We start from the raw sequence: 22,492 nt of genomic DNA on the forward strand, positions 1-22,492 counted from the left end.
TTTAAACTTTTTTTTTAAGTATAATTTGAACCATGTAATTGTAATTGTTTTTAATTTTACCCGTGTATATGCATGAAGTTAAACACTAGTTTATATAATGTAGCACGTACTCATACTAAAAGCCCAACGTGACTAACTGCCTAACAGAATGCCCTAACTAAATACCTTACAACTCAATCAACATAACAATAGCCTGTACCAACCTAAATACATTTTCAGCTATTATTACAATTTTTGTCAAACATTTAATTTTCGCAAAAAAAATATTATTGAAAATTCTCTATCCAAAATTATTTTATTATGTACCCTTTTGGAACTTGAGTTTGCTAAATATGAGTTTCAAATAGATAGCCTTCCACGTGGATTGTCTGATGTAGTATCTTTTGTCAGACATCAACTATATGCTTGGAACTCGATTTTAGCAAATTGAAGTTCCAAAAGAGGTTACATAACAAAATAACTTCAAACAAAAGATTTTTCGTAATAAGTTTTGCAAAAATTGAATATTTTGCAAGAAATGCCCTCTTTTTCACAACTAAAGTGGAATGTCATGATTCAATTTCTTTCATTTGAACCCACTTTTGCTTTTATTAGAACCAATCACAATATGCCACCTCAAAAATTTGAAAATTTTGTGAAGAATTTTGCGTCTCTATTCTTTACTAGTATTCTAAACAAATCCACAAACCAAAACTCACCAATCCTTGGGATGACTTTGACACTACCCTAATAACATTACTTCCAAAAAAACTTACACCCATATCTTAATAGACAAGATGGTAGGACTTGTTTGGCCCAACCTCCCAACTTTTGAATTTTATCCTAATTATTGTTGTCCATGCTAAGTTATACATTGCTGTAGAAACTTCAGCTAAAACATTATTTCAATTATAATTGTAAATTGTGAAATCATGCTTTGAAAACACAATTTTACAATTTTTTTTGATAAGTAAGAAGAAAATATTATTAATAAAGGTATGGTAAGAAAAATACAAAGAGTTCACGGTAGTGAACAATGAATAATAAGGAACAAAAAAGACACAAGCAGCCACTAAGCTATTCTAATAGACGAAAGAAAATCCATAAGGGTAGAACAATCCGAGAGACCCTAACACCGAGACCAATCAAAGAGGGTCTATTTGCATAAATCTAATAACTAAACCACAGTTTTCCCATTATCCTCAAAAGAATGCCGATTCCGTTCAGTTCAAATAGTCCACATAAAAAAGCCTGAAACCAAATTCCAAATATCAGAACTATGCTTCCCAAGCCAATGATATCGACAAAATAATAAGTCCACAACTGAACCTAGCATGATCCAATCAATCCCAAACAATCGAAGCATATACATCCACAAAGAATGAGCTACCAGACAAAAAAGTAATAGGCGATCCACAGATTCCGCATTACAACTGCACATACAACAATGATTTGCCAAAGGGCGACCATGAAGCATAAGGTTATTCAAAGTTAGAATCTGACCATGAGCTGTTGTTCACATAAAGAATGCCACCCTTTTAGGAACCTTAACTTTCCAAATGCCTTTCCAAGGGAAAGTAGAAGGAGCTGCATTTCGAATCTTATGATAAAAAGACCAAATATCAAACATCCCACTTCCATAAAGACCCCAACAAAGACTGTCACACCCTTCACCCCTAGGAATCCGAGTTTGGATGAAATGAAGTAGGGAGTAGGAAGCTGCTAACTCCCAATCATTGAATTCTTTATAAAATCTTAAACTCCACACTCTGTCATTATCACCCATTGGAGGGCTTAACACTTTAGAAATACAAGCTTCCTTATTGGCTGAACATAAATAACTGAGGATAAAAAGTTTTAAGAGAATCATCCCCAGTCCACTTATTATACCAAAAAAGAATACGAGAACGATCCCCCACCACAAAAGACAAATGCTTAGAAAAATTTTCCCACCTTTCACTAATACTTCGCCATAAACCACAACCATGAGCTCTTATACAAACTCTAGTGCACCAACCCCCTTTCCCCTCCCCATAATTCATGGCTATGACCCTCTGCCACAGATGAGTGATTTCATGGCCATACCTCCAAAGCCATTTCCTTAATAGGGTCTGATTAAAAGATGTCAAATTCTGAATTCCCAAACCATCCAACTCACGCGGTAAACAAACCTTTTCCCAAGCCACCAATGGATATTTGAAACACTCAACTGAAGAACCCCACAAAAAATTCCTCTGAATACATTCCATTATAGTCACCAAAGCTTTAAGGATAGTAAAAGGGGAAAAGTAATAAGTCGGAAGGCTTAAAAGGGGAAAAGTACCACCCTTTGACAAATAAAGCTGCTTCTAGCCCGAAAGCTTCTTTCCATCCTCTCAAGAATCAGATTCCAAATAGAGGTTTTTTTATACAAAGTTTCCAATGGCATACCTAAGTAAATCATAGACAAACTGCTCACCCTACATTGAAGAATATTAGCCAAAATTTGAATGTTGCTCACCTCCCTAAGAGGGACAATTTTTTTTCCTCACATTCACCTTCAAACCAGTAAAAGCTTGGAAACAAGTCAAAACTAGCCTAATGGAAAAGATCTGCTCTCTAGAGGCATCATATTTTGAATTTTTCACCTCTGACCCCTAAACCTCTCCCTCATCAAAATTCAAATACTGATCAAAGATGGACTTTTAGAGCCATTGGAGTTTGATGGGTTTCCAATTTGTGAATCTTGTTTGAAGGATACAATGACCAAAAGACCTTTTAATGCAAAAAATAGAAGAGCTCATGAGTTGCTTGAATTAGCTCATACAGATGTATGTGGTTCTATGTCAACCCAAGCAAAATGAGGTTATGAGTACTTCATCACTTTTACGGATGATTACTCAAGATATGGTTATGTGTACCTAATGAGACGGAAGTTCGAAACTTTTGAGAAGTTCAAAAAGTTTAGGGCTGAAGTTAAGAATCAATTGGGTAAACGCATAAAGGTTATTCAATCTAATCAAGGTGACGAATACCTTCTTGTAGATTTCAAGAATTACTTAACTCAAAATAGGATTGTATCCCAATTGACTGCACTTGGAACTCCCCGACAAAATGGTGTACCAGAGAGAAGGAACAGGACTCTTTTAGAAATGGTTAGGTCTATGATGAGTTACTCAACTTTATCAATTTCGTTTTGGGGATATGCATTAAAAACTGCAATGCTCATTTTAAATTTAGTTCCATCAAAATTAGTTTCCAATACACCTAAAGAATTGTGGAATGGGCGTAAGCCTAGTATGAGATAACTCCACATTTGAGGATGTCCAGTACATGTGTTGAAATGGAAGTTTGGTAAATTGGAAGTAAATACAGAAATATGCATGTTTTTAGGGTATTCAAAGGCAACTAAGGGTTATTTATTCTATAATCATAAAGACAACAAAGTGTTTGTTAGCACCAATGCCAAATTTTCGGAGGATGATTATGTAAATAATTTTAATCTTAGAAGTAAAGTTGTCTTGGCTAAAATAGATGAACCTGTAATTGAACAACCAATGGATGAAACTAGGGACGATGTGGCTGTATTAGATACACCACAAGATTCTACTCATGAGATGACTAGTACACAGGTGCCTCGTCGTAGTGAGAGAATTGTTCGGCCACCTATAAGATTTATAGGTCTAGGAGAAACTTATGAAGCTACCCTAAAAGATGCTGAATCTGATCCTTACACTTATGAAGACGCAATGAAAAATATATATGCACATCATTGGGTCCAAGCTATGAAATCTGAATTTGATTCTATGTATTCCAATCAAGTATAGGATCTTGTAAAGGCACCTAATGACATTAAACCTGTTGGTTGCAAATGGGTTTACAAGAGGAAGATAGAGATAGATAAAAAGGTTGAAACCTTTAAAGCAAGGCTAGTGGCGAAAGAGTATACACAAAAAGAAGGTATTGACCATGAGAAAACTTTTTCGCTAGTAGCCATACTTAAATCTATCAGAATTCTTTTATCCATTGTTGCTTATTATGATTATGAGATTTGACAAATAGATGTCAAGACTGCATTTGTTATTGGCAATCTTGAAGAAGAAATTTATATGATGCAACTAGAAGGTTTCATAGCAAAGAACCAAGAGCATATGGTATGCAAGTTGAAAAGGTCCATTTATGGACTTAAGCAAGAATCTAGATCATGAAACATTAGATTTGATCAAGTAATCAAATAATTTGGTTTTGAACAAAATCTTGATGAACCATGTGTATACAAAAGACATCGAGATAAAGTAGTAATGTTTCTAGTACTTTTATGTTGATAATATTCTACTCATTGGAAATGATGTAGGGGTTATGTCATTTGTAAGGGTTTGGTTGTCAAGCCAATTTGATATGAAGGACTTGGGTGAAGCTAACTTTATTCTAGGGATCAAATTTTGGCGAGATCAGGTTGTGTTCAACTTGGGAGGTGGAGCAAGTTGGAAGAGTGTTAAGCAATCTTGCATTGCTGACTCCACCATGGAAGATGAATATGTTGCTGCTTGGAAGTGGCAAAAGAAGCTGTTTGGCTTAAGAAATTTCTTTTTGATCTTGGTGCTGTGAGAACGGAGCAAATTCTTATCACATTGTTCTGTGACAATAGTAGAGCGGTTGCACAATCCAAGGATCCAAGGAATTACAGGAAAGGAAAGCACATAAAAAGAAAGTATCACATCATTCGAGACATTGTTGCTCGAGGAGTGATTTAGTAGTAGCAAAGATTGATAGTAAAAATAATCTAGCATATCTCATTACCAAAGCCTTGCTTCCAAAGAACTTTTGAGTCACATTTGGAGGGAATAGTAGTTAGATTAGTGCACAATAGTCTTTAGGGCAAGTGAGAGATTGTTAGCATATGTGCCCCTTAAATCCTATTGTAGTATGTCATGTATGACATTATCTTTTGATTAACAAAGTTGTTTTGTTATTATCTAAAATAATGGTAACATGAATATTTGGACATTATCATATAGTCCATGAGATGCATAATATGTGATTTAGTCACAGAAAATATAAATCACAAGTTCTTTATAAATTCAGAATTTTAGTTTGTAGTTAGTGATGAAATTGGGTATTTCATCTACGAAGATTATAACATATCAACTAAGATGATTTGTCTTGATCATAGAAGTGGAGACTTCTAGTTAATATGTTTTTAAGAGTTAAGACATATTAAATTGGACCACTGTGAGATTTATTATTCTCCTAACGACTGTCAAATGAATAATAAATCTCACGATTTCTATTTACATCAACTCTTAATCCTGAAAGAATAATGAACCGGATCATGAAGTGTAGGTTGCTTTGATATATTATGAGTGAGATTTAAAGTCACGATTAAAACCTTAGTATGTTAGGCAGTCACATTTAATGTTGATGGAACTTATATTCTCAAGATAGAATTCATAACTTCTTAACGGAGATATAAAATATTCTCTTGAGATAAGTTTAATAAGTTTGGTTATTCACAGTGTTAGGCCTAACCACTTTAGTAAGAAGTTACTAAAGATCTGGAATTTAGTCCCGCTTTGCATCCTTTGGTGTATTTGGAAGGAGCGTAACCGGAGGATTTTTGAGGATTTGGATAGCTCTAGTGATCAGTTGCTTGTTTTTTTTAGTGGGACTCTCTTTGATTGGTCGCGAGCATGGAGACTCACGTCTAGTGATTCCCTCCCTTCTTTTCTTTGCTCCCTTTCCTTTTTCTAATTTTCTTCTCTTTGTTTTCTTTTTCTTGTATCTCCTAGGTTGCTCTGTGTTTTTTCAGGCATAGAGTAACCCTTCGTATATATATCATTCTTACTTATCAAAAAAAATATATATATGATGAATAACTTAAAGGATTAAACCGGACACTCAAGGATTAAGATGTAATAATTTTCAAAGTGTCAGTCAACATTCATGACTTTATATTACTACGAATATTTAATGAAGGGATTGCATGTATAATAAAGTTTTGAGATATAATTTATTAATAAGGCCAAAGTGCAATTAAATCTATATAGTGGTATTAAATATAATTAATAGTAACTTTAGACTTGTCAAGAGTTGATAGATAAACCCAAGGCTTATTGGAGCTAGAGTCTTATTTGTTCCCTCTTGGTCCCACTCCAAGCTACAAACTAAAGCCCAATTTGAATGACTCAAAAGGCTAGTCCAATTAGATAATCAGTTAGATATAAGGAGAAAAATATACATAATTTTGTGTGGAATGAAATGATGTGTATGTGAGTGTAAGCCACTTTCTTATTCTCCCTTGAACACATACGTGTAAACTGATTGAGAGACCACACTTCTTGGACGGAAGTAGAATTGGAGTGAAGATTAAAAGTGTTCCCAAGTACTTCAAATCTTTGGTTTTTAATTTCACTACACCAAGGTATGCTCTCTTATTCTTAAATTTTGAAATTTACATAGTATATGTTATCAATTGCGAATGAAGTGAATCCCTTAATTTTTCGCTGCATATGTTTTGTATACGATACAAACTATGTTTTTCCAACACTAGACCCGATAGAGGAGAAAATTGGTTGAGTAGCACCTTGATGCCGATGATGAGAAGAAACAAAATTCCCAGGCCCCATTGGCCTCGCCGTCATCCTTACACTCGAATCACCAGCCATCGGAGTCTGGTTCTCGTCCCCCATCCCCCGATTGGTCACTGCCTCATCGATGAACCCAAACTTGGAAGCCTTCGTCGCACTCAGCGCTTCATCGGGGTGATCTCCCTTTAACCTGATAGGTGGTGAGACCACTGAGGTGACATGAATAGGGTCGACATTGAGGGCAGAAGCATAAAGCTTCGATTCTGGCACTGCTGCTATCACCGGCGACTCGAAATCTCCCCTCGTTCTTCCTCTCTAGTTCTCGCCTATTACCCACGTAGACGAAGCATTAGAATTTACTTATAATGTGTTGGGCTTGACCAAAATACCCTTACTTTGTGAAGACACTGGTGCCACAGGTTGGGCTTTATCAAGCCCACCCGTTTGTTTTGTGACTTCTGGCCCAGCACTGAAATCCTTAGGCCAACTGAACTCCTTAGCACCTAGACAAGTCACGATACATCTCCCACCCTCACGCTTGCACACTCTCAAAGCCAAAATAGCAGGTGTCAACTTAAAATTAAATGCCCGCGTAGGTTTGCCATTTATAATTGAAACATTTACTATAGGATCTCCATGAATCACATTCTGCCCCAATTTAGTTCCAATTTTTTCAAAAGTCCTAATCTTTTGTTGATTATCATAAACAGACATAATTTTCCCACTCTGGCCACCACTAGCAAACTGAACACCTCCAACACCATTATTGGAGGATGCGTCGGCCATAGATACCGATTTTGCACCAGAGAAAAAATTCCTTAACTCTTTCTGAAACAAAGGCCAACCAACACGATTGGAGCTTGCTGGTATCATAATACAACCTCTCCTAGTCCCTCCAAAATATACCGCAATAACCACAAAAAGACCAGCTTTGTTTGATCTCCCATAGAACTCTATCAACTTTCCATTTTCCTTGAATCTCTTACAGAGTACATCTCGACCAGGCATCCAGTCCCGTATAGCGGCGAGACAAGTAAGGATCCACTCCATGCCCCTACGTCCAACCCAAATAGAGCTCTTAACATCCCAACGTGTCTCATCATAAGAGAAAGAAAAAAGTTTTGCATCAATATGAAACGGCCTTTTATTGCCCCCATGGTTAAAGGATTGAGATGTAGGAGGGATATTTTGTGAGGTTTTCTATGGTAGGAGTATTTGGTATGGCTAAAGGTGCAGGTACAAGGTTAGGCGGTTTAGGCAAAACATGGTTAGACCCTTGAAGTGGTGGGTATGGAGAAGATAGTGATGAAGGAGGGGGATAGGGATATGGGAAAAACCCAAACTGTGGAGGAAAGCATAGAGGAAAGGGAGGAGGAATATGTAAAGGCGGCAAAAAAGGAAAAAAAAAAGATGGCAATGGTTGAGGGAGAGGGTGAGGGAGAGGGAGGGGTGGGGGAGGGAGGTGGGGAGTTGGAGGCATCAATAGTACTCAGGGTGGACACTCAGACATTTTGTTATTATAATCTAAAAATAATTATGCTCTGAGAAAATTCCAGCAAACTAAAAACCTCTTTCAATATAAATTTTCACACTTTGAAAATATAAACCAGCCAACCTGTTTAAGTGATAACCAAATATAACATTTTTTTGATAGGTAATAAGTTTTATTGATATAAAAAATGGGACACCCTAGTACTTTTACAATTATAATTGAAATCATGTTAAAACTCGATTTTAGTTGTGTGGGTAAACAAAATATGTAACTATCATCACTCTAAATTTTAATCAAGGAAAAATTTTATTGCATGCAAAGGAACTACTAGTGTTCACATATTGTCATAACTACTAGATGAAGTGATCAGAAGACCGTTAAAACTTGATTATACAGATCTCTCTCTCTCTCTCTCTCTCTCTCACACACACATCAATAATTATTTCTGCCCACGTTGAGTTATACATTGCCGTACACACTCCAACTGAAAATGATTTCAGCTGTCTCATATACATAGTGTAACTACCACCACTCTCTCTCTCTCTCTCTCTCTCTCTCTCTTTAAATATATATATATATATATATATATATATATATATATATATATATAAAAATAAAGTAGTTTTGATATATATATATATAAAGTAGTTTTGACTCCAGAATCCCTATGAACGGTGCCTTAAAATGTGGACTCCAGTAACTTGATAAGGGACAGGCATAATCCGGGGGAGAGGTAGAGGATGATTAATTTGCAATTCCTACAGTTTGGATAAATCATATGTTAAACAGTACGCTGTGCAAAAAGTTCAAAGTGTTAAGAGTAAATTACACCATCTGCCACAGGAGCCAATTATGATTGAAGCAGTGATACAGGGAATGAAAACTTACTACGAGTAGAAGGCCATCTCCTGAAAAACCAAACCTCTGTGCTCAAAATTTCTGAACTCATCAAAGCTCGCACAACCTGGACTGAGTACAATAGCATCCCCTGCGTTCATTACAAATTAAAAGGTCATTGTCTACGAGTTAGAAATCCTAAAATTTAATACTAAAAGACCACAAAAAGATTTTTCTAAACACAAAAGCTCACAGTTAACTTCATCAACTTGGTTAACTTAATCAACATCCTTGAAAAACCTAATGGTGCACTATTGGTAAAACAATGGAAGGTGAGTTTTCGAAGTTATGGGTGTGGATGGAAGCAACATTACAGCAGCATTGCTTCTTAAGAAGTCCTAGGATAAATTTCGAATGAGACTTTGAAACAAGTTCAATGCGTGGATGGAAGCAACATTACAGCAGCATTGCTTCTTAAGAAGTCCTAGGATAAATTTCAAATGAGACTTTGAAACAAGTTCAATGCTTTTAAACAGTCTCAAAGCTTGACCATAAGAACTTTGGACAATAGATCTGCACAGTAACTTCAATCACTGAAGTTACCAACTCTACCTTGAATAGCTTTAAGTTTTCATGTATAATGTTTATTGGATTTGTAAGGAACAGTCTGAGCCTCCAACTAAACAGGCCACCAAGACTAGAGTCCTACACAATTATTTTACATTATTAGCGTATATGACTACACTGGATTTGAGCTTTGGTTATCTGGTTATGTACAAATTTTAGTATAGAAGTTCAAAGGAGGCAAGAAAGCACAAGTTTCAAGCAAATAAAGGAAAACTCTATTGAGGTCATTGTAGACAACTAAGCTAGGAGAATACTTAATAAGAAATTTAACCTAATAAATACTAATAAAAATTATATGCTTCCCCTGAATCTAGCCAATGTTCCAGTCCAACATGAAAAGAAATGCTGCCATAACCACAGTCATTTTATTGTAAATTAACACCATGCTTTCAAATCTCCTAACAATAACCATACAGGAAAATATTTTAAATACACTTTGTTGAGGTACAAATTTTTGGGCCCTAATTTCTTTAACCCACTCACAAAATACCCACACGAGCACAAGAATTATTTTGAAGCCCACATAAATATCTCCCACACATTACTTAAATATTCTTCATGTTATTGGGCTCCCACAAATGTTTCCTACATATATAAGCCCCATAAATTACTTTGGGGCCTCTCACAAATATTATCCACATATTATCCAACTTGGATTTTCACAAAATTACCCATCACATTGCTACCAACATTGGGCCACAAAAATATACATACTCCAATACAAAAAGCCCAAAATCATTTAACTTGTGGGCAAGACCCAGAAAACCCAACAAAACCCTTTACTAAGCCTGTTGTTACACGGCACATTTCTAAGCCCGTTACTACACGGCACCTTTCTAAACCCGTTGTTACATGGCACGTCTAAGCTTGTTGCTACACGGCACCTCTAAGCCCGTTGTTACACGGCACCTTACTAAGCCTGTTGCTACACGGCACCTTACTAAGCCCGTTGCTACACGGCACCTCTAAGTCCGTTGCTGCACGACAATCTTACAAAGTCCGTTGCTACACGGCAATCTTACAAAGTCCGTTGCTACACGGCAATATCTTTACAAAATCTCAAACTATTTTACAAAGCCCAAATATTAATTTGGCACTATTTCTAAAAGCCCAAATATTAATTTGACAAACTATTTTACAAAGCTTAAATACTAATTTGGCACTATTTTAGCAAAGCCCAAATACTAATTTGGCAAACTATTTTACAAAGCTCAAATACTAATTTAGCACTATTTTAGCAAAGCCCAAATATTATTTGGCAACTATTTCGATTATTTCTTAAAGCCCAAATATTATTTGGCAACTATTTCATGAGGCACAATATTATTTTGGCAATTATTTCAACTATTTCCTAAAGCCCAAATATTATTTGGCAACTATTTCATAAAGCCCAATATTATTTGGCAACTATTTCATGAGGCACAATATTATTTTGGCAATTATTTCAACTATTTCCTAAAGCCCAAATATTATTTGGCAACTATTTCATAAAGCCCAATATTATTTTGGTAACTATTTCCACTATTTCATAAAGCCCAAATATTATTTTGGCAACTATTTCATAAAACCCAATATTATTTGGCAACTATTTCCACTATTTCATAAAGCCCAATATTATTTTGGCAACTATTTCTAAAAGCCCAAATACTATTTTTGGCACATATTTACAAAACTTAAATATTATCTTAACAATTATTTCACATATACCAAATCTCTTACTCATGGGAAATATTAGTATTCATCCTTCAAGGAATACTTCTCTTGCAAAGTTTATAAAAGCCCATGAATATCATCCATGACAAAATTCCTCATTTTGTAGGAATAATCAGGCCCAAGGCAGCTCAAACATAAGGCCCAACTGGACCAGCCCAGCCCAAACTCAGGTCCCAGCAGCTGAAGCTCACGTGAGCTGATCAGCCAAAATCCAGCACAAGTCAACAGCTGGAGCCCACTGTTGTCAGGTTTCAGCTTGTCCCATCGAGTCAGAACAAGACACATGTCCATCAGGGGTTGAACCCTTCCTTCACAAGCTGAAATGTCATCATCTATTATGTGACATAAAGCTGAAACAGCCTTGACATAAGGCTGAAAAGACTTGATAGGGAGCTGAAGCACTTCAGCCAGTCATCTCCTCTTTCTTCTCCAATCCATTCGGTCAAGTATCAAAGACAGCCATGACCAGACCATTAAAACTCCTGAAGCAAGCTGAAATCAGCTCATTTTTCATGTTAAAAATATGTATTTTCTGATTCATGGACCAAGCACATGAACCCCTTATGAGGAAACTTAAGGAAATGTGGCTTGGAGGGCACCAAGGGGATCCCAGCAGAGTTCCCAGTAAAGGCTCCAAGGTTGACACCTAGCTTGGGGTGATGCAACCTGCCTTTGGGAGTTCTGAATCTAGTAAGCAGCACAACCAAGGTCATTAGCTTAATGTATGCTCTAACCCCATTAGCCAAGACCAATCAGCATTAATGCTAAGTCAGAATCCCAGCTGATATTACCCAAAAACAGCAAGAGTCTTCCAAAAGGTTAAGCTTACCATTCTTAGCAACATTCTAAGAACGAATCCCTAAGGATTTTTTGAAGATCGGAGAAGATTTAGCAAAAGTTATTTGCCAATTGCCCCCTAAATCTCAACTATAAATAGAACCCTCTATTAATGCCTCAGGGGGGAACAAGGAGATACCAAGAAACACACTCACAAAGAAAAACTCTCACAAAACCCCTTCTGTTTCAGCTTCTCAAAATCCCAGCAAAGTTCTAAGTCACAAAACTCTCATTCTCAAGCATGGAAACTGAGTTCCCCCACTCCTAGCTTAAAAACACCTCTCATACCTCTAGTTAAAAACATACAGCTCCTCCCCAGCAGAAAGTTCCAGCAGCCCACTATACACCCTCACTCACTGCCCATGCTACTCACAAATGGCTCTCTCTACTCATTATATATACGACACCCAAAAGCGTGCTTTGGCACCATAATGATCTTGCTGCACTAGCTGGGATCTCTCTCTCTCCCTTCATCTCACACTAAGCCTTCCTCATTGTTTGTTATTATGGAACCCATGATATTTACTTACTCATTTACTATTGATGGTTATGATGTAACTGTTACAATAGAATTTTTCCCTCATATTGTCGTATTGGAAGATTCTTCTTCAAAGTTAACGGATGATGAGTCCTAAAATATGGATGTTTCCCTCAATCTGTGAAAAACTTTACTGCTCAGTTATTTTTTTTGCAGAAATATTTTTACGACTGGGTTATTTTCTGCAGAAATATTTTTACGGTTGGGTTATTTTCTGCAGAAGCACTCTACCGCTAGGTTATTTTTCTGCAGAAATATTTTCACGGCTGGGTTACTCTTTTTTGCAGAAGTACTTTACCGCTGGGCTATTTTCTACAGAAACACTTCATTGCTGGGCTATTTCACACAGTATGCTTTTCAACCGCACTAACGTGTCTGCTATAGGGATTGTTTATAGGCCATTCTTGTAAGTCTGAATTTAGGCCTAAGGCATAAAAATACGATAAATTATTTGAATCTTCGCCGATAGCCTTTGGGCCGTGCATCAGGCCCATCATCGAGTTTCGGTTTAGGCCCCCGACCCAACATAAATCTCATTTGTCGGAAAGGGAACTTTTCGGCCCCCGACACACTTTCTGATCAATAAAGCCTATAAATATACGTCTTCTGTTATAGCTTTTATGACTTCCAATGTTTCAACAGAGGTTGTTCACCATATGCTCATGTCTTCAAACTCCCATATGTCCAATTATTTGTACCTCATGCTTTAATCAGACAGACTAGCCCTTGACAAAGAAATAGTGCCTACAATTTTACTTTAAAAAAATGGAAATTGCTAGTTTAATTATACATTTAATTCTTCTTCAATGTGAAAACAGATGGAAAGTCCTTTAATTATTTGCTTCAGCACTAGTTAGTTGCTTGCACAATTTTGGTCTTCGAATTTAGTTTTGTATTATACTGTTCTTGAGTTGGAAAGTCCTTGAATTGGTTTGTGCCAACTTGTGCTTCAGTTGTTAGTGTAGCTAGAGGGAAGTGGGAGTGACATTTATTAGAGGTATTGCATTCTAAGCAGTGACATTGTACTCCTTGTGGAGCATTTAGAAATGAGCACAAACAACAAAGCTTCCAAGGGTGTTGAGATATCCAGTCACAAGTCAGAGATGCTTTCCTTTGATTGCTTTTCCATAGTTCTCTATACATCCAAGACACGATTCTTCCTTATCTTCTTGGATTTATTGTTACCTTTCAGTAGTTAATTGTGTTCTTTGGTACGATAGAAGTTTCCATATCCTCCCATCTCCACCTCTCCTCTTCTTTAATGAAATTTATATCAAGGAAATAGAATCTCCGTTCTTGTTTTTCTTTTTTGTTAAATGTGTTATAATCAGGACTTATCCAAAGTTACACCAAAATAAGTTCTCTTTTTGAGAATCTTGATGTACATTTAGTTGCATCTAAAGTATTTAAATATCTTTTCCTAAAGTTTTTCTTCATCCATTTATCCAACTTATATTTTCAAAAAACTAATAAACATTACAATGCACTTTATGAATTGAGGCTTATATTTGATCTAAAAGGCTGTATCCATATCTTCCCTTCAGGAACTATACTCATTTTTGCTTTGGCAACCACCTTATATTAAATCTAACCCGTCTATGAAGGACCAAGCCATCTAAACTACATAGAAAGAATCTGATCCAAGGTCACTAATTGTAAAATGATGCGCTGAAAGCAATGACAGAATAACAAAGTTTCTTGCAGCAATTTCAAGCATTGAAAAAGACATACCAAATTTTGCCATCCTCCTAGCACAGTTGACTGCATCCTCCATATTTTTAGCTCCAATACAGGGAATGCTTAGACCATTATCAGACAGGGTCTTCTGAATCATCTTTCCCGAAGATCCAAACTTGGGTACATTTATAAACAGGCATCATTAGTGTTAAGAATTTTTAAACAAAAGCATCTTTACTGAGTAATTCAGTACAAAACAAGAAGGAACAGATCACATACAGTGATCACACATCTATGATACTTCAGTGGATCAATCAATTGTTCAAATCCATTAGTTTCTTCCCAATATACTACCTGCAAAAGCATAAAAGAAAAACAACATAACATGTAAATAATAATAATTTCATTTGAAAGTCACAATGGGATGATCCTGGAAGCTCTCCAGATACATACTGTAAATTAATTTGATCCTCCTACACACGTGTTAAAAGATAGGAAGCACAGACATGGCATGACATGAAACACAGTGAAACAAAATTTCTTGAACTAAACCAAAGAGAATGATGGCCTTGGATTGCACCAAGTCTGAAACAAGTGGATTAAAAAACCATCAACTTCTTTGTTAGTTTGAATCCTAAGATTTCCAATTTAACAAAAGCGTTATAGCTAAATCTGTCTCATACTCTACACTAGCAACCTACGGTAATTCCTTAAATTCCAACACAACATCATCCCCAAAGAACACTCCTTGTGTTACATATATTTGAGAACATATTGTTGTTATTTAGAGTCCGTTTGGATAGAACTTATTTTGCTAAAACTGAAAATTGAAAACACTGTAGCAAAATAATTTTTAAATGTGTAAATAGTGCCGTGGGACCCATTTTTAATGAAAAAGTAGCTAAAAAGTGGAATTTGAGGGACCCGTGAACAATGCACTATTCACAGTGGAAAAGTCAAATGTTGCGGCTAAAAAAAAAAAAAAAAAAGAGAGAAAACGCAACATTGAAAACGCAGACTTGAGATAATCTCTATCCAAACACATTCTTAGTCACTTTGCGTATTTTTTAATTTCTTTTTTATTAATATCTTTTATGCTATACCCACCAAAAAAAGGGTAAAAAACATAAAACACAGAAAAATTATGCAAAATAAAAGAATCTTGTTGTCAAGAGTGAAGTCCAAGCTTTCCATTCACCTCTGTCACCTTCTCCTCTAAGCAGATGATCCAACCATTCATTGACGTTGTCATTGAGGTCATCAAGCTGTGTAGCATCCTCCGCGAAGCTCTTTGGTCTTTACTTGAGAACTCATCGCCGGTCCCTAAAGAGATGTGATGGGGCTACCGATGGGTTGTTGGTCGCCAATATAAGGTAAGTCGCAATGCAAAGGGAGAGAGAGAGAGAGAGAGAGGGTAAGAATTGAGAAATGATAAAACTACAATTCCATTCTTTTTTTTGTGGTCACGAACAAAGGGGGAAAACCCAGGAATACAGAGAAATTTTAGCACTAAGGGAGCTGTGGGGGTTACATACTGATGGATGGAATCCTGTCTCGTATTCTAATTTGGGGTTGTGTTTGCCTATGATCTCGTATCGTATTCGAATTCTCATTTTTGTTTTCATATTATGGATCTTGGTTACCATGGAAATTATACTATTAGAAAAAAAGAGAATCAATAAGGAAATATTGCGAATAAGAAAGAAAATGCTCAACCATCAGAGAAAAGAACCAGGGCAGAGCTATGTTCTCTTTGATCAACGGTGATGATGGCAAAAATGCATAGTTTTGCAATGAATTCATAGTTACCCTCGCTAAAAAAGGGACAGGGTGAGGACAAGGCAGCCGTGATCTGACCCTACCCTGCCCTATTGCCATCCCTAATTCCATAAACACACACGCAGCCATGTCCAAGGTGTGTCCATGTCTGACACGACATGCAGCCCATTTTGCTGTGTCCATGCCTGCTAGGTTAACAGTTACCAACCGCATTACAAGAAGCAAAAAGATGTTGGGAACCATAAAATAGCTGTCAACTGGACTTCATAAGAATTTGTTTCAGAGACTTTTTAGCCTCAAGTCACTTTCAATGTTTGACATGTTGATGGATTCAAATCTACTTCAATGGCATGTGCATAAATTAACTACACTAGAGAAAATTCATTTCATACTAAATTTCACACATGATCAGTACATTTTTATAATTTTTATTTTTATAATTAGATAGTTACAACAATAGGGTAGTGGGGATTTGAACCTTGAACATCTCCTGGAAACACTAGGAGGTGCCAATTGAACTACAGGGCTCTTTGTCACATGATGAATACTTAAGACATGTAAACAAGCAGCAAGGACATCAGGTTTCATGTGTATGCACTGTTCAAGGCAAAAAATAATTGTGTAATCATCACATCTAAAAAAAAAATTGTCAACTGGCTGCTACACTTCGGTTTGTAGATTCACAATAATGGACAAAATGCATTACCACTGCAGGGTTAAAGAGTTTTATGTGGGAAGGACTTTATTATAATGCCCCAATGTCCCAAGAAGGGAAAAAAAATGGAAAAAAGGAACACAATGACAGTAAGAAACAAGCAGAAAGTAAAACTCAATCACAAGTGCTCAAATTCCAATAAACTTACAGTAATAATAGATATCTTTCATTATAAAATTCCATGGGTTCCAAGTTTTTTCATCTCAATGTCTAGAAGCATGATAAACAGCTGTTAACACAATTCATTATTAAGAAAAATTAAAGGGAGTATAAAAAAAATAACAGACAAGGACAACAACATGTGCAAGCCTCGTTGCGGTAAAAACACATTGACAATAACCAAGTTTGCCTTTATAAAATCCTCAAAAACAAAGATTTACCACATTGCCATTAGTAGGAATTTACAACATAAAATTAAATTGAATCAAAATAAAATTTGTTTAAGGCAAATTACTGTTTCTATCACATGTGGGATGAGGGTTGAATGCACATCGACATACTTTATGTTTCAAACCCTGATTAATGGTGTCTCAGATAAGCAACACTTTTAAATCCTAAAAGTTGTCACAGTTGTCTTATATAACTAACATTTTTATGTAAATGAAATACTAAACATAACCAATCAATCATATACATGAAAGTAGAGCTTAGCACTAATTTAATATACCTTTGCAAGGCCACCAAGTAGAATTACAGACTTTTGTTGCTTCAGACCCAATAGTCCAGTGTACGTTGCTTCAACATTTGTTGCCTTACTGTCATCAACCCAAATTACCCCATTGGCATCCCTGTGTACTGCATAACGATGCTAATCTAGTATAAAATCCAGACTGTTTGATCTATGGGAAATAAAATCAAAATAAATACAAAGGAAATAATGGGTGTGCCTAAATTATTGACTTAGCAACCATGGATTAAGGAGAGTGATATAAAATTTTCAAGAATTGGTATAGATGCTAAGACATGACAACGATTTTATTACAAATTCAATGCATTATTTACACACACCACTTCACACAGGAAAAAAAATATAGTGTTCTAGAAAATTAAATTAGAATGCCCTAAACACACTTACTGAGACAACAGTTTGTACATAACAATAGATGAATATCCATTATCGCTTACCAATTTGCATCCGATGCGGTGGTGCCCTTAAATTTTCAATTGTTGAACTCATACCATTAGCATCAAGTCCAAGATCAAGTCCGAGAACACATAATGCAGCCACTGCAGCATTATAATAGTTGTGCGTTCCCATTACTTTCATTGCATCCAATTGTAGTTGTGAGACAACTCCCATGGTAGGAACTTCCAAGCTGGCAATTTTCGTCTCATTGTTGATCTGTTGCAAACAAGCAATGACCTCCAAAATAATAAGAAAGCAAAAAAAAGAAAAAAGAAAAAGAAATACCTAATCAATACAAATCATACATTAAAATCATAATTGTTTCTGAAAGCACTAGACAGGTGGCATAATGCCTTAAAAAATATGCCCCGCTACTATTTTTAGTAGCATATATATCTTTTCTAGACCACAATTGAATAATAATGCTTAGGGTTACCTAATACTATTAATAGGTTAACCCCCACGATACAACATTACCCAACTACCCTTACAATATCCCTTCAAGCTGGGGCATATATAAGCATAACTTGTAGCAAAACAAGTATAAACAAGTCCTGCACAGTTGTTTCGTGAACATATTAGCAACTTAAGCCCCTGTGGAGACTTACAAGGTAGCAATCACACCACTCTCCACTCTTTCTTGAACAAGAGTGACAATCCACCTAATATATGTTTGGTCTGTTCATGGAACACTGGGTTGGAAGTAAGATGAATTGCTGCTTGGTTGTCACAATACAAAATCATTGGAAATTACACAACAAAATTCAGTTCCTATAGAAGATGTTTAATCCACAAGTTCACACGATGTATGAACCATTCCTCTATAATCAATCTCTGCACTGGAACAAGACACAACACTCTATCTAGCCCTCACTTTTCCAAGTGATCAAGTTACGCCTATACTAGATCATCTGAGGGTGATCCCATTCCTACCCAGCCTGAATTTGAAAAACCTCTACATGCAAATCGCCATTGATTCTATATAAAATTTGAAGCCTTGGGTGAGCCTTAAGATACTTCACAAGCTGAAGCAACCTCCCAATGTGTAAGGCAAGGCGCTACCATACTCACCGCACTAACAACAAATGATATATCTAACCAAGCAAAGGAGAGGTAGTTCAATTTACAAAGAAAGGATATATTTGGTCAATGTGTAGGGCAAGGTACTACCATATTTTCTGCTTGTCTTGTTACGCAAGAACCCTAGATCACATTACTGGTAACACAGGTTTGCTTTCTGACCTTAAGCATTCTAATAATCTTCTTCATGCCATGTTGGTAGATGGCTCAACTACTTACATTTTTGGTTTGGACACTGCCAACCTTAATCCTGCTCATTTACTATTTTCTTCCTTGCATATCCCTAAACCTCCTTTTTATCCTTTTGTCTATTACTAAGCTTACCAAAACTCTTAACTTTGCTGCAATCTACTGGCCCACTTATGTATATTTCAGGGTCTCAAAACAGGAAAGAAGATTGGTGATGGACATGAAGTCAATGGACTTTATTACCTAGTCAATTTCAACTACTCTATTTTAGTGGCACTTCAATCATTGAATTCTTCCTTTCAACATTAATGTCATCTCAATCATCCTTCTCTTCAGATTTTGAAGTCATTAGTACCATCATGCAGCAAATAAGTGAATTTTTTTTTTAAATTTTTTTATTTATGAAACTGTGAAGCATTTTCTCCTAAAATCTAACCCGATGAATTATTAATTTTCCATAAAGATCCCACCAAAAACCTACATAAGATTCTCAACCCCCACAATGAGTACTTCTACGAAGGGGTGCCCTACCTCTGTATCGGCCTCCCCCTTGATCACAATCTCCATGGCCTATAGATGTAGTAGTGAAAGCAGATTGATCAGAACAGTGAGCAATGGTATTGATGTTGGAGTCAGTTTAGGAGGCTTCATGAAGACGATTAAAAACCTGACTGAGAGAAGGGACTAGCCAAATTTTGAGATTTGAAAAGATCTAACCATTACGGAGACTGAAAATAAACCAAGCAGCACACACACTCTTGCTGTCGCTGCATGGCTTTAACATCTATAAAAATAGGCTGACAGATACTAAGCTCCCCACAAACGTTTTGAACTAAGCTTAATAGTCCTCTAATGTTTTATTTGTCAATTGAATGGAGAAATAATTTTGATGAGGCTGATATTTTAGATAAAAATTGCTCACACCAAAATATATCTTTTGAGTTTGTTCCTATATCATTCCACAGAAAGACACAAATTTGAGCATCCTCAGCTTTCCAATCAAAGTGGCAGAGGATTTGACACTAAGTACTGGAACTTCTTTTTACCAAATAAAATTTCACAAAAAAAAAAAATGGTATCAAACTTCCACTATCACAATAAGTCAGTATCAAAGCCCAACGTTGATTGTGCTATGAAGGTAATGTCTAGTGCACACAAGAAGTTAGTTCAAGATGGACATGTATGACGCATGCGAATTCATTCAAGATAGATTTGAGTTTGGATTTGGCTGTGCAAACAACGATCATCTTATTGAAGGAACCTTGTTTGGATTAAGGTAGAATTATGAAAATTACTAAAAATTTGGTGGCTTCAGCCGTAGATCCTCCCCCCTTAGGGGATGAGGAGAAGACTCTTAGAAGAATATGGAGTGGGTTTCTTTTAAGAGTATAGTCCTTTTTTTGGGGATGAAAAAAAACCTGTGTATGTGTAACAGTTTGTTTATTTTTTAATTCCAAGAATTGCTTGAATTCAATTGATCGTATATCTTGTTGAGAATGTAGTGGGGCACAAAGGAGTATCCAAAGGGTTGCTAATGAATACTTTAGAGGTTTCCTAGTATGAATTGGTTACTTATGTGAGTTTTCTTCGTATTGCTTGTCAAAGAAGTAATTTCATGTTCCTTTGTCCACCAAGAAAAGTATTAAAGCCTTACATGTAGACAACACTATGAAGGGTTTGGTAGTGTAGCTTGAGGTGTGTGTGAGACTTAGAAGACAAAGTTTTGTCTAGTGTGTTAGTGACTTAGTGTGAGAGAACCTATGAGTGCATTTGATTGTCTATGGTTGTAATTCTTATCATTGATAGTGTATTTTGGCTGGCGTTACTTGTGGATATAAGCATAGAATTTTCCAAAACATGTTGAATTCTGAGTTGTGGTGCTTGCTATTGGTATCAAGCTTCCATTATACCTGCATGGTAATCACAAAGCCTCATCTCCTGCTGTTACCCAATTCCAGAACCAACAACCATAATCCTAGTCCATTTGGTCAATGATAGACTAGCAGACCTTGTTCTCTTCTAAAAGTTTTCTAACAAATATTTGGTTGTTGTCCCTTTCCACATCTTCCATTGAGCACTACCACTCACCAAGCCTACTGAGCATATCAGTCCTTTACTTCATTCAATCACCCAAAGTCTATCCCCATCATTGCCCTCTCCAATCTCATTGATCGTTGTAATCTGGGCTCTTGATTTGTGCCACTATAGTATACTTCCAGTGTACTTTGTTGGTTTTTTTCTAATAAAATTTCTTACGTTACTTATCAAAAAAAAGGTTGCCTTGAAAGTTTTCTCCTCGATTTGTAAAATTTTCTGTCCTATCAAGTCACACAAACAAACCCCCCCTTGCCCATCAAGTTTGACCTCCTACACCACTCCATAATAAAAAGGCAGAAATCTTGATCTGGTTTAGAATCCTGGAATTAAACCAGAGGCTTTGCAATAGCAAAAGGAAGGTCTTTTGTATTGAAATGAAGGTGCAGGGCTTGATGCTTGAGGGCCAAAATGGCCAAATCTTTGGCTAAAACATTTAGCAATCTACCACTATTTACAAAATATTTAGCAATCTACCACCTTTTTAAAATTCGAGTTTGACATGTAACTCAAGTTTCAAAAAATCGAGTTCCATAAAAAACTGCCCCAGTGGCACCTGCTAACCTGGATTATTTTAATTAAAAAAGGCCACGTGGAACTCGAGTTTGTGAAACTCGACCACAAACTCAAGTTCATTGTAATGTGTTACTCGAGTTTATAAAACTCGAGTACCATAAAACTGAGGTCCATATCTCTAAAACTGAGGTCCTCATCTTTAATGGCAACATTGTATTTTTATCATAAAACTTCTCCTCACCAAAGTGGCCGAATGGATTCCTTTTCTTTAGTCTATTTCTTTTCTTCTTTTCCTTCAGCTTTTCTTCTTCACTTCAGCGTGACCCACACGCATAAGGCCAAGTCTCTGACATGAAGTAAAGCTTGTTAGACAAGCTCCTTAATGAGTCTTTGACTTGTCTACTCTAATGACCACACTTGCCCCTGTGGGATGGTGTGGTTCACTAGTTTGACCAGTTTCAACTAAGACTTGGGTAAGACAACGAAATGGGAAAAGAAAAGGAGAGGTACAAAGGCATAGAAATCTAAGCTTATTTCTCACTTGTTCAAAATTTTAAAGGAACTCGAGCTTCAAGAGCTCGAGTTTCATATTACAAGGAACCCGAATTTTTAAAACTTGAATTCCACGTGGACTTTTAAATTATACAATGTCAGATCAGCTTTTGCCACTGTGTCACATTTTTTTGGATCTCGATTCTCATAAACTCGAGTTTCATGAACTTGAATT

At 36.3% G+C, this 22,492-nt stretch overlaps 1 protein-coding gene across 4 annotated transcripts in view; it reads right to left on the minus strand.

The window, feature by feature from the left end:
• Positions 1 to 962: 962 nt before the first annotated feature.
• The window catches only part of LOC142609797 (uncharacterized), a 45,641-nt gene continuing 24,111 nt past the window's right edge, over positions 963 to 22,492 (minus strand). For 2 of the 4 annotated variants that reach the window (XM_075781517.1, XM_075781520.1), the window contains exons 9-14: positions 17,886 to 18,102; positions 17,428 to 17,555; positions 14,546 to 14,620; positions 14,321 to 14,441; positions 8,926 to 9,025; positions 8,354 to 8,795 (exon numbers count right to left, since the gene is read on the minus strand). In XM_075781517.1, coding sequence (XP_075637632.1) covers position 8,795; positions 8,926 to 9,025; positions 14,321 to 14,441; positions 14,546 to 14,620; positions 17,428 to 17,555; positions 17,886 to 18,102 — 642 coding nt within the window. In that variant the 3' untranslated portion in view covers positions 8,354 to 8,794. Of the gene's footprint in view, positions 1,231 to 7,216; positions 7,600 to 8,353; positions 8,796 to 8,925; positions 9,026 to 14,320; positions 14,442 to 14,545; positions 14,621 to 17,427; positions 17,556 to 17,885; positions 18,103 to 22,492 lie in introns of those variants that run through there. The other 2 variants (XM_075781518.1, XM_075781519.1) reach the window with 2 other exon arrangements.

Source organism: Castanea sativa, chromosome 9 (genome assembly GCF_040712315.1).
Source record: "Castanea sativa cultivar Marrone di Chiusa Pesio chromosome 9, ASM4071231v1".
Classification (NCBI taxonomy): Eukaryota; Viridiplantae; Streptophyta; class Magnoliopsida; order Fagales; family Fagaceae; genus Castanea; species Castanea sativa.